Source organism: Ambystoma mexicanum, chromosome 12 (assembly GCF_040938575.1).
Source record: "Ambystoma mexicanum isolate Mex_15411 chromosome 12, UKY_AmexF1_1, whole genome shotgun sequence".
Lineage (NCBI taxonomy): Eukaryota > Metazoa > Chordata > Amphibia > Caudata > Ambystomatidae > Ambystoma > Ambystoma mexicanum.
Genome location: NC_090936.1, coordinates 159,613,136 through 159,629,439, shown reverse-complemented (window position 1 = coordinate 159,629,439; position 16,304 = coordinate 159,613,136). Strand labels below are relative to the sequence as shown.

General features: G+C 48.5%; 1 protein-coding gene across 2 annotated transcripts in view; it reads left to right on the top strand.

Moving 5' to 3' along the window:
- Positions 1-16,304, top strand: part of BEST3 (bestrophin 3) — a 469,126-nt gene that overhangs the window by 196,235 nt on the left and 256,587 nt on the right. For both annotated transcript variants that reach the window (XM_069628231.1, XM_069628232.1), the window contains one exon: positions 10,225-10,379. In XM_069628231.1, the coding sequence (XP_069484332.1) occupies positions 10,225-10,379 (155 nt within the window). The remainder of the gene's footprint in view (positions 1-10,224; positions 10,380-16,304) is intronic.

The window sequence follows — 16,304 nt, the reverse complement described above, 5'->3', positions numbered from 1 at the left end:
GCACCTACGCGGTAGAAATCCCAGCATGTCCACTAAACTCGGCACATTTGTAAATGCCCTGGGCATACGGGATGCATGGTGAGACCTCCATCCTAACGACAGAGAGTACTCCTTTCACTCTGGGGCACATGCCTCGCTTTCTAGATTAGATTACTTTTTTCTCTCGTCAATTGACATACACAAAGCACACGAGGCATACCTACTTCCAGAGGAATCTTTGATCACTCCCCTCTGGTACTAGCACTCAGTATATCCAGGCCAAACCCCCCTCCCTGCTGGCGCCTTAACAACTACTATTTGGGTATTCCAGAACTAGTGGACAAGCTCCAAGAAATGACTAAAGCATACTTTGAACTAAATGCAGAGTCCGCATCGGACCCCGGAGTGCTATGGGAGGCGTGCAAGGCTGTACTCAGAGGTGAGATCATTTCATGGACTACTGCATTCAAAAAGAAGCACCTTGTAAAGATACACGAGGCAGAACAGCAGGCAAAACAGGCAGAAGAGACACACATAGCCCAAGACATGCCCAACACAAACCGAGCCCTACTACTAGCACAGAAACGCCTACAGAACATAGCCTTAGACAATGCGAGGCAGGCACATAGAACGATGCGGGCGAGGATATACAAAACAGGATATAAAGCTAGCAAGATGCTGGCGTGGTTAGAACGCAGAGAGCAGGGCCATAGTCAAGTTACGAAGCTTGAGACAGGAGCTCCAAATCCACTAGTGTCAGACCAAGACATAGTGGGAGGATTTGCGGCCTACTGCGCCGATTTGTATAAGACACCCACCACCCCTGCGGACACCTCAATCCTGGAGGAACGGACTCTTCCCACTTTAGACAGGGCACAACAGGACCTTTTAGAGAAGGAAATCACAGAGGAAGAGGTACTGAGTGCCATGTCTGAATTGCATTCCGGCAAGTCTCCAGGTCCAAACGGGTTCCCGGTTGAGCTGTGGCAGAAAGTGGGAACGAACGTAATCGCCCCACGCACCTACTCTGCATGTACCAACACGCACGGGACCAGGGATCCCTGTCCCCGGACCTAAGAGAAGCCACAATAATAGTACTTGGTAATTGTGAGAAATTATCCAGTAAATGGTTGTGCACATGACTAACAACAATATTCTATTTGTTAAGAAAAATTACTGTTTTGAATGGTATGCGACAGCAGTGAAAACCCTTGTAATGCAATGGTAAAGAAAACGAAAAGTGTTTTCACTGACTGAGCTCCCAACCTAGTGGAATCAATAGGACTTAAAGTGTCTAAAAATATACATTGCGACCATGTAAAACAATGCAACATATAATGATGACAGATTCGTTGGTATGATTTTTGTCTGTTTTTTAGTCAAGTGAAAGTGCACACATTGTTTCCCTCTACGTACATAGTACGACAAAAAACACCACATTGGGTATAATTGGGTTGACAGTCAGTAACTCTCAGATTTATAAGCCATGAGGACGGCCCGGATAGGGTTGAAACACGTGTTGGTGTTTCGTGACATTAATTTTGCGTTCCACTTACGTGATTTGTGTTCCACTTACATGATTTGTTCCAAAATTTGGGTACAGTTGTTTTGCCCGTTTGATTTTCATGTTGCAATTTAATCACAGGTTGTGAAATGTATGTCGACAATTATACCCAATGTGGCGTTTTTTTTCGTACTATGTACGTAGAGGGAAACAATGTGTGCACTTTCACTTGACTAAAAAACAGACAAAAATCATACCAACGACTCTGTCATCATTATATGTTCCATTGTTTTACATGGTCGCAATGTATATTTTTAGACACTTTAAGTCCTATTGATTCCACTAGGTTGGGAGCGCAGTCAGTGAAAACACTTCTCGTTTTCTTTACCATTACAATAATAGTACTACCCAAGGTGGATAAACCTCCAGAATTCTGTAGCTCATACAGACCTATTTCACTTATAAATAGTGAAACAAAAATATTAGCTAAGGTGCGGGCGGACCGACTGCAACAAGTCATCCCTTCATTGATTCACCCGGACCAATGCGGGTTCATGCCCCGAAGATCAACCCGTATGAACTTCTATCGGCTATACTCAGCCATGGAAAGGGCAAACAGGCTCCCGGGTCCACTAGCACTATTGGCAATCAACTTTGAAAAGTCCTTTGATTCAGTGCGCTGGGAGGCAGTCTGGGAAATAACGAGGCAGGGCTGCCCCTGTCAGACATGATCTTTGCGATTGCCATAGAACCTCTGGCTATACTCCTACGAAACAACCCGCTTTGGGAAGGCTTCTGGTGGTCAGACACATGGGAAGACAGAGTCTCACTCTATGCAGACGACTTTTTAATCTATCTGAAGGACCCGAGTAACTCCTGCCATAGAGTCACACACATGTTAAAGAGACATGGGGCCTTTAGCGGACTTAACGTAAATTGGTCCAAATCTACACTATTTCCCGTAGGAAGCGCAGTCGTCTCTATGCCAATAAGCTGCCCCTACCGCATAGTAACGGAACAATTTAAATACCTCGGTGTACAAATCACAAAAAAAACCACAGACTACATACCCATGAACCAACACCCCATTGCGACAAGATTTGCGGAGGATACCCACCACTGGACCTCCCTGCCACTGACGCTTTTCGGTAGAGCGGCCCTATTTAAGATGATTGCTCTCCCTAAGTTTCTGTACATTTTGCAAAAGGCACCACTTCACGTCCCAAAGCACGAATTCCTTCAAATTGACCGTACCCTCCGGAAATTACTGTGGTGCAGAGGTCACCCACGGATAGCTCTCCCTACACTTCAGAGGTCCATCTGGGAGGGGGGAATTGGACTACCCAGACTGCAAACATACTACTGGGCTGGACAGATGGCGGTGGTGAACGACATGCTTCACGGGGATGCAAATTTACCACACATCAGAGGGATCAACGCAGATAGTACAGCATCTCCCTTGGAACTCTTGTACCGCAGCCTGGGCGGTGCGACATCCCCCTCGATGTCAGCACAAATCACCAGAATCTGGGCAGAAACACACCAGTACATGGGGTGGGACTCGGAACTAACACTGATACCACCGCTGTGGAACAATAGACTCCTCCCAGAAATAAACAAACTGCCCAAATGGCCCGCCTGGAACCAGCAAGGGGTAGCAAGGTTTGGAGATATAGTGCAGGAGGGCATGATAGTCCTGTTCAAGACACTACAATCTGACTTCTCCCTCCCACACACAGAAAGATATCACTATACCCAAATGAAACGTGCACTGCAATCTAATCTACAGAACATGAGAGATATGCCAGAATACACCCCAATGGAACGCAACATAGTTCAGGAACAAATCAAGCACAAAATCACCTCAATCATGTACAATGTGATTACATCCTTTGCCACACCGGAACTAACCAGCCTAAAAGCCAAATGGGAGCGGGATGTAGGGACATTACAACCAGAGGATTGGGCAGAGGCGCTGATGTACCCCCGTGAGGTAACCATATCGTCTAGGCTCAGACTGGTCCAATTGAAGATCCTGCACCGCACTTACTACCCGAGAGTAGCACTGTTTCGGTGGGGTAGAGCTCCAGACCCGCGATGCTTGCGCTGCAAAAGGGAAGAAGGGACCTTCTTTCATATTTTATGGGAATGTGATAACATACAACAGCTCTGGCGAAAATGTTGCGATAAACTGTCAAGAGCCATGGGCAAACCGGTATTAAGGGAACCAAAACACTTGCTACTAGGTGTATCAGACGAAAGCGACTTGTCCCGTTATGAGAGGCTACTCTGGTCGACAGCCGTAGCAGTACTCTGAAGGAAAATTGCACAACTATGGGGATCAGAGACAACACCAAGCTACGAACAGTGGGCCATAGATGTGGACACATGCGCAGCAATAGAGCACAGAGTATATGCAGCGAGGGGGTGCCCTTAGAAGGTGCATAAAATATGGCAGAAATGGGAGGATGCCCGTTGAGTCACCCAAGGCTCAACAGAGACTTTATTCCCGCAACAGACAGTGCAAACCCACTTAGGGGTATCAGACATGTACAGAATGACCTACAATAACCCGCCTTAAGTGCTTGGCGATCCCGGGGGCTGTGCCCCCCCCTTTGTCTTTTGTTTTTTCCCCTTTCCCTCAAGTAAAGTGTTATTAGTAATGTTTATGTATGTATAAAAAAAACAATAAAAATATTTGTTTAAAAAAAAGAAATAGAGTAACAATATGGAGATGGTTGCCATCCTTGAAGGACTTCCGGGGAGGGGTACAGATCAGAGGTACACCCTGTGGAGGTATAGAAGGAGCCCGGGAATGGGCAGAGGGGAAGGGGAGGGCAAGGTAGCCAAGGAGGAGGTGGAAGGGGGAGGGGAGGTAGTCACGGAGATGGGAGAGGGGACAGCAGGTGAAGAAAGGAAGTTGATAAGGCGCAGGAAGTGTCTATCAAAGAGGTGAAGGTTGGCCTGAGGGCCTTGCACCAGGACGGTCCCATTAGAGTAAACATTAATGATGACCTTATAGGAATGGAAGGAGGCCAGGAGGACGTCCCAACGGGTGCTACCATTAATGGGAGAAGAGGAGAAAGGAGAGAGCACAGGGACCATATGAAGGGTCCATAGGTTTGGCGAAGGCACTACAAAGAGGATGTCAGTGAGAGTTTCCTTGGAGGAGGCACTGGTGTAGGTGTCAGCGATAGGGAGCCTGGGTTGGCGACCAGGATGTCCTTTTTAAACTTCTTACTACCAGATTTAGTGAGGAGAGCAGGATAGTCAATAGAGAAGCAGTTAGAAAAGATAGGAGAGACAGAGAGCACCATAGAGTAGGTGGGAGAGGAGAGGGGTGGAAGGGATAGGGGGAGACACTAACGAATGACACTAGGGTAGGCAGACAGGATACGAGAGGCAAGCAAATTGAGCAGTAGGGCAAGATGACGACACTCAGGATTAAAGAGCTTACAAAATGCACATTTTAAGACAGGTGAGAAGACACACTTAAGTTTGAGAATCCTGAATGGGTGAGAAAGGGCCTAGTTTTCACAATGACATTTTTTTAAATACTGGTACAGTGCATATTATAACATCACACGGACAAACACACCTAATTTTGAGAGTCCTGGATGGGGGAGAAAGGGTCTATTTTTCACAATGCCATTTTTAAAAAAAATACTGATACAGTGCATATTATAACATTGCGGGGACAAACACACCTAAGTTTGAGAGTCCTGAATGGGGGAGAAAAGGGCCTAGTTTTCACAATGCAATTTTTTAAAAGACTGATACAGTGCATATTATAACATCACAGGGACAAACACACCTATGTTTGAGAGTCCTGATGGGGGAGAAACTGTTCCACTCCTTCACTGACGAGGAGCTCAACAAAACAAAGGTAAGCACACTAATGGCTAAATCTGTGTCGGTCCTTGCAAAACAACCACCAGCTAAATCGGCCTATACGCAGTGGTGGGGGGCCCAGACAAGGTCCTTCTCACGTTTTAGGGGATTCCAGGAGAATAGAGCATGCCAAGCAGAAGGTTCTTCTGATGAACCTTGACGCAAGCAGCAAAGGCAAAGTGGCCGGTTTTTCTCTCGGTCATCAGCCTCCTCCTCTGCAACAGGAGATTTTGCCCCCGATAAATCATCCAAATGATGTTTTCCATTAGTCACACGAGACTCCGGAGGGAGGACGTATATTGTCTCATCTGGAGGCATGGCAGACCATCACAGAAGATCAATGGGTTTTGTGTGTCGCCCGAGCGGGCGTCCGCTTGCCCCTCCCTCATACCCCACCCTCTCACCCTCCTCTTCATCAGACTGGATCTCCCTTCCTCAGAGCCGAGGTGTAGAAACTTCTGGATCTCAGAGCAGTGGAACCTGTTCCGTTGCAGGAGCAAGGGGAGGGCTATTATTCCATTCTGTTTACAGTGCCCAACCAACCAGGCTTTCTGCGCACTATCCTCAACCTCTCTAACTTCAATCTTTCCCTACCCCTAGAGAAATTCAAGATGATCATGCCCAGCCAGATAAGGTCTTCTCTCTGGAAGGGTGATTGGCTCAGTGTGATAGATCTCCAGGACGCTTATATTCACATCCTGATCTGGGGCCCACATCGGAAATACCTTTGGTTTTCCGTGGGAACGGAACACTTCCAATATCGAGTGCTGCCATTTGGTCTCAGATCAGCACTGCATGTCTTCACGAAGGTGATGGCAGTCATCGCAGCGTTCCTCCGACTGCAGGGAATTCATATCTATCCATATTTGTACGATTGGCTTCTGCGCAGTCCTTGCACACAGGCCCCAACAGCCAATCTTCAGTCACTCATCCAGCTCCTGTTCCATCTTGGGCTGTCAGTGAAGTGGCAGATAATATCTATGGTGGTTGCTCAAGACCTGATTTTTCTAGGTTTCCGTTGGGATACAGTCAATGCCAGAGTTTTCCTAACGGAGGACAGAATTGCAGATTTATGAACGATGTGCCTTCTTTTCCTGAATTCCTCCCACAGGTCAGGATGGTGGTTCCAGAGTCTCCTGGGCCTGATAGCTTCATGTGTTCTAGCTCTACTTCTGGCAAGGCTGAAGATGAGGTGCACAAAGCTCGTGCTGCAGAGCTGCTGGTCCGAAGCTTTGCACCCAGACTCCAAAAGTATTCTGATACCAACCTCCATGATAACGGATCTTCAATGGTGGGCAACCCCCAGCAACCTTTCAGTGGGAACCTCCTACCAGGAGCCCTTACCACAGGTTAAGGTTACAACTGACTCCTCCCTCGTAGGGTGGGGAGTGACGTTTGGTCAGCTCGAGGTCTACGACCTGTGGACACCCCAGGACAAAATGTCTCATATCAACTACCTATAACTCCTGTCAGTTTTTCTGGCATTGAAAGCTTTCCAGCCTTCTATCCTCAACAGAGTGGTGCGTATTCGCACGGACAACTCGGTAACTATGTTCTACATCAACAAACAGAGGGGCCCCAGGACACCTCCTCTGGTGGATCTAGCTATCCAGATTTGGAATTGGGCAGTCCAGCACAATGGGACTCATTAGGGGTCTGGCGGTAACCCTGCCGGTGCGACTGGCGGGTTACCGCCGGAACGTAATAGTTTACAGGCGCCTGACTTCCCGGTGCCACAGTGCTTTTACAAGTCCAGCGGCCAAGGAAGTCAGGCGCCGGTACATTTGTCAATTGCCATTCCCATAGAGTCCTGTAGGACTCAATGGGAGTGGTGACACGGGAGCACTGAGTCGTTAGCAATGGTACTGGTGCTCCTGTGACAAGTCTGCCTAGCGTGGCCGTTGCGCCCGGCAGGGTCAGACCTGTCGGGCACAGCGGCTCCAGCAGGCAGACTTGTAGTTTGCCGGTCTGGAAACAAGGGTGCCAGTGAATTTACCGGCACCCTTGTTTCCGGACCGGCAACATTGTAATGAGGCCCAACGTCTGGCTGCAGGCCGTGCACATTCTGGGTTAGGTCAGTGTTTCGGCAGATTCCCTGAGTCGCCAGACTGCGGTGAATTACAAGTGGGAAACGAACAGCGATGTTCTTCTCAAGCTTTTCTAGCCATGGGGTCCTCCAATGGTCGACCTTTTTGCGACTGCAACCACCTGGAAACTACTACTCTTTGCTTCCACGGATGCTCTCGAGAATCAGTGGGACAACATGAAGGCGTATGCCTTCCCTCCTCTACCGTTGATTCATCGGTCTCTCTGGAAGCTCAGGAGTGCCTCCAACTGCACTCTCCTGTTCATTGCTCCATGGTGGCCAGCCAGGTTCTGGTTTTCGGAGCTTCAGCACCTATCAATATGCGACCCAATCAAGCTACCGCAGATCCCCGATCACCTGCACCAGAGCAATCACCAGGTGTGGCACCCCTCCCCACGATCCTTCAACTTGGCAGCCTGGTGCCTGAGTTCAGGTCCTTAGCACAGTTTAACCTTTTGGAGGATAATATGTGCATAATCCAGGCGGCACGTAAGCCTTCTATGAGAGCGCAGTGCAAAATGAAATGGCTTCGTTTTTGTCATTGGTGTCTTGCTAAACAGCTTGATCCTCAACATGCTTCTATTGACTGTGTCTTGTTTTTCATATCAGACCTTGCGCCCTCTAGTATTCACGTCTTATCATGCAGAACATATCTGTCAGCCATTGCAGCTTATCTTTCTACAGATAGTTGCTCATTGTCTCTGGCAAACCCAGTAATCAAGACGCATTTCGCAGGTCTTCTTCATCTCTTTCTGCCGGTCAGACCACCTCTTCTGAAATGGGATCTGAACGTGGCCCTTACCGCCTTTGTCACCAGCCATTTGAACCAATGTCCACTACCAAGCTCAAGTTTCTCTCCTGGAAAGTGGCTTTTCTTGAATGCAATAACATCGGCAAGAAGAATAAGTGAGCTTCAAGCTCTCTCTGTCGAACATCCGTTCCTGTTTTTCCACAAGGATAAGGTGGTGCTTCGCACTCCTTCTTTCCTTCTAAAAATTGTCTCAGATTTCCACATAAATCAGTCGATATCCCTACCGTTTTTTTTAACCAAACTTGGTCTCTGATGCAGAAAGGCTTCTACATAACCTGGATGTCAGAAGAGCTCTGAAGTTGGTTCTATGTTCATTCACTACCCGTTTTATTTTCGCTGCTGTTTTTGACGAAAATGTTTTGCTGACAAAAATAATCTATTTTTTGTCTATTTGAATGTATTTTTCCATTAAAAAGTGCCGCAAATATAAATCAGGCGATGAATGAACATCATACCCTGAAGTTTTTCCTTGACAGAACAAGCAAAATTAGAAGCTCCTCACAACTCTTTGTTTCTTTCGGGAACCCAAAAGGGAAACTGGCTTTAAAAGCATCGATCTCACGCTGGATCGCTTAATGCATCTCAAAGGCTTATACAATTCAAGGCCTTCAGCCTCAAGGGGCGTTCATGCGCATTTTTCTCTGTGGCAACGCGCCTCCTGTTTCCTTCCAGAAATATGTTCATTGGGAGTCCTTAGCCAAGGCTGCTACGTGACCTTCTCCCTCAGCTTTTCGCAGACACTATTGTCTTGACCTGAGCTCCCGGGCTGATGCCCAGTTTGGCCAGCCAGTTATTAAGAACCTTTTCCAGTAGGTGAAATTTCCATCTTTCCATTTCTTTGGTCAGTGCTTGGCAATCTCCCAAAAGTATGGAGGAAAGGGGACGGGGCATATGAGTATAACAAAGTTACTCACTGTAGTGACTACCTTAATCCCGTCCCCTCTAAGAGGTATACACTATTTTTCAATGGTCCTTCGACTTTGGTGATAGAAAAGGACTCAAGGGCAATGCATGGGGCGGAGCTCAGGAAGGCGGGGCTATGGTCACGTGCGGTGGCTCAGTGTAAAAATAAAAGATGGACAAAAAGTTATTTGTGATGCTTCAAAAATGCTACGGTCCCGTCCCGATGGATAGAATGTCCCAAAGGTATGTAGGAAAGGGGACTATGGGCTAGGAGTAAGGTAGTCAGTACAGTGAGTAACTTTGTTATTATTATTAAAGCGGTGGTAACGCTATCATTTTCCTGGAAAGGACTCCTAGTGCTATTATCACCAATGTTTGGGGACGTGCTGTAATAGTAACTTAATCAAATTCCCATGTATTCCTATGTGCATGCCTCATAAATAAATGACAGTGCTTTACCAAAATGTTCCTTTATTTTCCATATTTAGTAATACGTTGGACCTCATTACGAGTATGGAGGCAGCCATAATAAGGGCAGGGCTGCCTCCATACCGGGTTCCAGGTCCGGGTCCCGCGAAAGGGGACTTACCGGGCCATTCCGACCTTGGAGGGCCCAGTAAATCCCTTTCGCGGGACCCAGACCCGGTACTTCCCCATTCCCATTTCAGCCTCCATAGGGCTCAATGGTAATGGGGAGGGTGCTAACAACGGGCCCGTTGATAACGGGCCCGTTGTTAGCACCCTCTACTGCTAGCGGGTCCCGCTAAGGACGTCTGGTCAGACCAGACGTCCTTAGCGGGTCCTGCTGCAGACCTCGGAATAGGGCGGCCCGGAATGAACGGGGCCGGACCCGTACCGGCCCCATTCATTCCGTGGCCGCCTGCCTTGTAATGAGGCCAATTATATACAAACTTGGGTCACTACCTTTTGCTTCATCAATAGTGAGTCAATTTGGTTTTCTTTTATCATATTAATTTCGACTTGTTTTACTTTTTCACAACTACTGCTGTATACAGTACTGTAAAACAAAAGCTTTATCTTTAAAACCAGGCTTCATGACATCCGATGAAAGGAAATTGTTTGATAGTCTGAAGTGTCCTCATCAGAAGTACTGGGTTCCAGTTGTCTGGTTTGGGAATTTGGCATCTAAAGCTCGGAAAGAAGGACGAATCCGAGATAGCGTAGACCTGCAGATGATCATGCATGTAAGTAAGTTAAAACTCCATATATGTTATATAACTGCATGCAACATTGAAAAAGTTATTTAATGTGTTCTCTTGCCTTTTTTTTCATATCCAAGATGCATAGGTACAAAGTATATATTATCATATATAGAAAGGTGATATTGCTTTGTATAATACATTGAAAATAAATATCAGTATTCTAAAGAAAATAATGCATGATTACCAAGACAACATACACACAAATCCAATGATAGCAACATATACATATTTCCCAGAGTAATGGTGCTCTATAACAGTTAAACGTGAAAGGCCCAGTATTCTCTGATACTTGACAGCACCCTTAATTCTATCCAAACCAGCCAATTATTAAATGTGTCAGTTTCAGCAACAAACCGTCCAATCCACTGTAGGATTATGTACAGTTATTTATGGTCTATAGAAACAAACAATGTGGAAAACCATACTGTTGTATGATTTCCAGCTAGAAAAAGCAAGGCTGTAAGATGGTTTTCAGACGGAGCTATGCCAGAGAACTTTCAACAAGACAGACAGACATAACTATGGGGACCTTACTACAGCATAGTTGATTCATCAAGAGCAATAATGAGTACATTGTTCCCACAGATTAAATGTAGGCCAATACATACAGACCAAACGGATAAACAATCCCTTTTTAGAATGACCAATATGGCACTTCTCAGCTTTCATATTTGCGAAGTATATAAAGCTTTACCACAGGGTTTTTATTTGCTGTTTTTAGATAAAAAACAGATGGCAGGTTCAATTGCTTTTCAAAATGTTCTCATTTAGTACAGCAGGGAAGCAGTTGGTGCCAATGAAAGTTTGACCGGAGAATGACATTTGCTCCATCAGTTTTAAATTCTAGTTCATGTTGCCACCTTATAGGGAAGGGCTACTTCTCAGTAACTCACAACGACTTGGAAGCATTTTTGGGCACACAAATCAAAATGATTTGAGAACACTTATATTTCTCTGTGTTATTTCTCTAGAGGCGCCGACAGAGCTCATATCCAGATTCCTGGGATCTTTGAGCTATTGACAATGTGGGACATAGCCTTGCTGCTTGGTATTATGGAGCCTAGTAGGTTGGTAACATTTGTGTATACCTCATTCAATGTGGTGGAAGTGCTTCTGGCACATTGTCTTCAGGGTGAAATGTAGTTTCACTGAAGTTGGTTGATGTGGCTTTTTACAGTGTGTCCATACTATAACACATTAGAGGAGAAATAGATGTGTCAGTCCTTTTTATTGTGACTTTTTATTTTTGAAACTTAACTTGATAATTGAAAAAGACACCTGTGATGAATGTAATGAAGTCAGCACTCCTTTCCCAAAGGTAGCCTCTCTAGCCTCTCCTCATGTGGCCAGGGGACGGCAGTTTCTACCTGGTCCTGACCCTGGGGGTGGCTATGTGAGAGAGGATCTCATGAGGGGAGGTGACCCTCAGGGGAGGACAGGCATCATCAGTTGAGACATGGTATTCCCCCTCTCCTTTTAGGGGTATCTCCTCCAGTCCCCATGCCTTGATGGCATATTGTGGATGCCCTTGGCATGTTAAGAGAGACCTGGGAGCAGAGGGAGGCAGCCCTGTTACCACTCTCTTAGACTGCCCAACGGTTGAAGGAGCATATGGCTACTGTAAGAGGGATAGTCCAAGTACACTTGGCTAAGGCCCAAGAAAACCAAAAAACCTCCCATGATAAAAAGGCTCTACTCAGACCCTTTTCTATTGGACAGAAAGTTCTTGTTCTCATACCAACATCCGATGATAAGATATTGGGCCTCATTCCGAGTCCGGCGCTAATGGAAAAACGATGGCGGTAAAGTAATTCCGCCATCCTTTTCCGGCGTGGACTATTCCGACCCTTCACACCGTAATTACCGCCGCCGTAAAGTACGACGGCGTAAATAGCGGACCAGTGTCGCGTGCCCGACACACCACGTCGGAAATAACGCTAAGGCGTAAACCAGTGCTGATCCCAAGTAAAGCGGACACGGTAAAAACGGCCTCCACAAGGGCGCAAAGTACCTTAACGCCATGGCGTAATTACCGGCATCGCAGAGAAGGTGTTAACAACCCTGAACAGTGCCAGAAAGAGGAACAGGTGCACCCAATCAGCACAGGTGGAGTCCATAGAGTCAGGCACAGCACAAAAGGAGCACACCCACACACCACACCCCCCCCCACACCAAGATGATACCAATTCTCGCAGCATTCATGGAGCTGGAGGCCCTGCTTGCAAGGCAGCAACGACGACAACATCAACAACAGCAACCACAGCAACCACAGCCCCCAGCACAGAGGATACACAGGAGGAGAAGGAGGCAGAGACAGGCCCAGCATGCCCTACCGGTGCAGCCACCATTACCACGCCGTCAGCCCCCAATTCCACGCATCAGACCCACCCCCTTCAACCTCACACCAGAGCAGATACACACCCTGTACCGGCTTGACCGGGACACGATAACCACCATAGTGGCCCTGATACATAACGACATAGTGAGCCTAATAGAAATCAGCACTGCCATCCCCCCTCTACTAAAGGTAGTGTCTGTGCTCCACTTCCTTGCCACAGGGACCTACCAGCATACAGTGGGGCACATGCATGGCATTTCACAGCCCATATTTTCCCGGATACTCAACCAAGTGCTCGATGCCCTCCTCAAGCACAGAAGGGACTACATATGCCTCCCCCGGACTCCCCAGGAGACATATGATACCAAAGCTGCCTTCCATGCACTTGCAGGCATGCCAAATTGCATAGGTGCCATCGACTGCACCCACGTAGAATTGGTGGTTCCCCATGCCATGGAGGTGCCGTATCGCAACCGCAAGCAATATCACTCCATCAACGTCCAGATGGTGTGTAATGCCAGTAAAGCCATCACACAATGCAATGCCCGATACCCCGGATCAACTCATGACTCCTTGGTCCTGCGGAACTCTACACTACCACGCTACATGGAGCGACATGCTGAACGACGTACCTGGCTGCTTGGTGAGTAACCGGAATGGGCCATGGCAGTCCATTGGGGCTGTGAGTAGGCTGTCAGCATACTCCACCTGGGTGGTAAAGGGTGGGGTAGAGAGATGCATAAGGGTGGGACAGTCAACGCCATTGTACGATGTAATGGGATGACTGTATCCTGGGACGTGTGCATGGCCAGTGAACACCTGCTGCAATGTCAGATTAGCCCAATTCTCCACCATGATTGCACGAACACTTACCTTCATTCCACTCTCATGCAGGTGATGCTGGCTACCCATTGAAGCCGTGGCTCATGACCCCGGTCCGCAACCCACAAAACAGGCACCACGAGGACTACAATAGATCTCATACCCGTACACGGGTGGTGATAGAGCAGACCTTCGGCCTTTTGAAGGCACGATTTCGTTGCCTCAGCCGGTCAGGTGGGGCCCTCATCTACAGCCACGAGAAGGTGTCCAAGATCACCATGGCATGTGCAATGCTGCACAACATGTGCATCCATCGGAACGTGCCACTGCCCCCTGACGTGGGTCTGCTACCACCAGAGGAGGAGGAGGAGGAGGAAGGAATGGCAGGACAGCATCACGGGGCCGATGCACAGGAGGGACGTCACGTGCGACAAGCATTGATTGACCAATATTTCTGAGTCACAAGTCAGCTGAGGGGGTGAGGATGACAGGACATTGGGCACTGGGTGTGGGGATACATGTACTACATGCACTGTGAGACATTAAAAGACACATGCACAATGATCAATGTCCACTCTGTTTTCCAGGATACACCAAACTGTATTGTATAATCATGTGAAAACGTGTACAAATAATCCTCCACCCTCACCCCCCTCCCCCCCAACTCCCACGCACACCCTCCCCCCCCTCCCCCCCAACTCCCACGCACACCCTCACCCCCCTCACCCTCCCCCCACAACAGCCCCACAATCGTCCCATCAATACTACATAGGCCACATGTGTGTGGCTTCATAGTCAATGGGCACGCCCCGAGCATGAGGAATCATTTTCGCATTGTGCGTTGTGACCTGCGGACCGGGCTGGTCTGCGTGGAGGAGCACTGGGAGGGTGGTTCCTCCTGCTGGGGCTGAGGTCTGGGGGTTGCTGCCTCCAGGGCATCAGCAATCCTGCCGAGCACCTCACAGAGCCGGTTTGTTGATGTAGTGATGACCTCGCCCAGAGCCTGCAGGTCATTGTGATGCACCAACCCTGATTCCCGGTTGTCCCGGAGAAACTCCTCAATCATGGCCGTGAGGTTCTGGGAGTGCACAGCTTCTGCGGCCGATGTGGGGGATGTGGTTGGCAGGCTCGGTATTGGGCCTGCAGGCCTCTCAGGTGTTTTGCCAGGGGAAGTGGGCTGATGTGAGACAGGTGTTACCCCTTCGCCTGTGAGACCTGGTCCATCACTCGACCCGGAGTCGCTGTGTGCAACCTGGCTGTATGATGGTGACTCAGGGCTGTAGACGTTGGTCTCCTCCACGTTGACCACGGAATGGGATGTGGGGCTGTCTGGCACACTAAGGAGGCACATGGCAGCATTCTCACCTGACATGCTGGATTCCTCAGGGTGCAGCGTGGGGCATGTTTCCGGCGGAACTGCAGCCATGTCCAGGTGCGCGGGTGGGGGTTGTGTACCCTCCATGGGGGTTGCTGGAGCAGGTGGTGTAGAATGGGCCTTATGTCTGCCAGCAGGTATGCGCTGTACCCTGCCCCTGTCCCGGGAGGTACTTGGCCGGGAGCCTTCCTGCTCCTCACTTTCATGACCGCTACCTGTGGGGGGCAAGAGAGAGACAGCATGATCAATGATCTGGGGGTCATCATGACTTCAAGCCTATGGTAACACATTGGGAGAGCAGCGTCTTGGTGATATTTTGGTTGGTGAGTGAACTTGGCTTGGATGGTAAAAGCATACTGTTGGCGGGGTCAATCATGTTGGCGGAGTACTGTGGTGAGTGACATTGACCAGCTTTCTGTGTGGAATGGCCATTATGGGTGTGAGCCTTGCACCTGACATCATCCTGGGTCCCACTTGTTACAACATGGTTGCAGGGGGGGGGGGGCTACGAAGCAAACATGATGTGACTCTTTGGCCGGCCCTTTGCGGTGAATTACATTAGGGATGCATGTACTGTTTGGACTCATGACACTCACCTGCATCAGCGGATGAGGGATCACCGCAATCCATTTCGCCCACACCTTCGATGGCTTCTGTGCCCATCATCTCCGCACATGTTTCCTCCCAGGGCATCATTTTAATGGGTGAGCCTGGGCCTCCTCCTGTCTCCAGGGCCTGCTGACGGTTTGCTGACATGATGGCCCGCACCCTGAGACGGAGGTCATCCCAGCGTTTGCGGCAATGCGTTGTGCTGCGGGGGGTGTTCCCAACGGCGCTCACCCTCTGTGCGACCAACTCCCATATCTCCTTCTTTCTGAGGATGATGGGCCTACGCATGTCGCTGCAGAATACGATATCTGCATGTTCATGCAGAGTGTCGACCAGGACCTGTAACTCATCCTGGGTGAATTTTTCTTTTCGGATGCGCGCAGCGCCCTTTTTCAGAACTTTAGGCATGATGATCTTCTCTGTTGTATATTTGGTCGATCTGAGTCCTGTATGGAGTCCTGTATGTCCTGTATGGAGAGGATTGCAATGGATTGTGATTTTAAATATGGCCGCCGTGATGCTTCCCGTTCCTGTGCGATGACGTTATTTCCGTTTCCGGTATTTAGCGGTGGCCGTAATTTACGGTTAGCGTAAATTACGGTCTCTGCTAATTACGGATTCCATCGAAGGCGATGGTGTTAAATGCGTCTAGGTTTATGGCGGTAAGGGGTTTGACGGGACCTTTTGCGCTATGCCGCAAGGGAGTTTACCGCCATGGCGGAATACTCGTGCACGCGAAGTCGGAATATGGTGGAAATAGCGC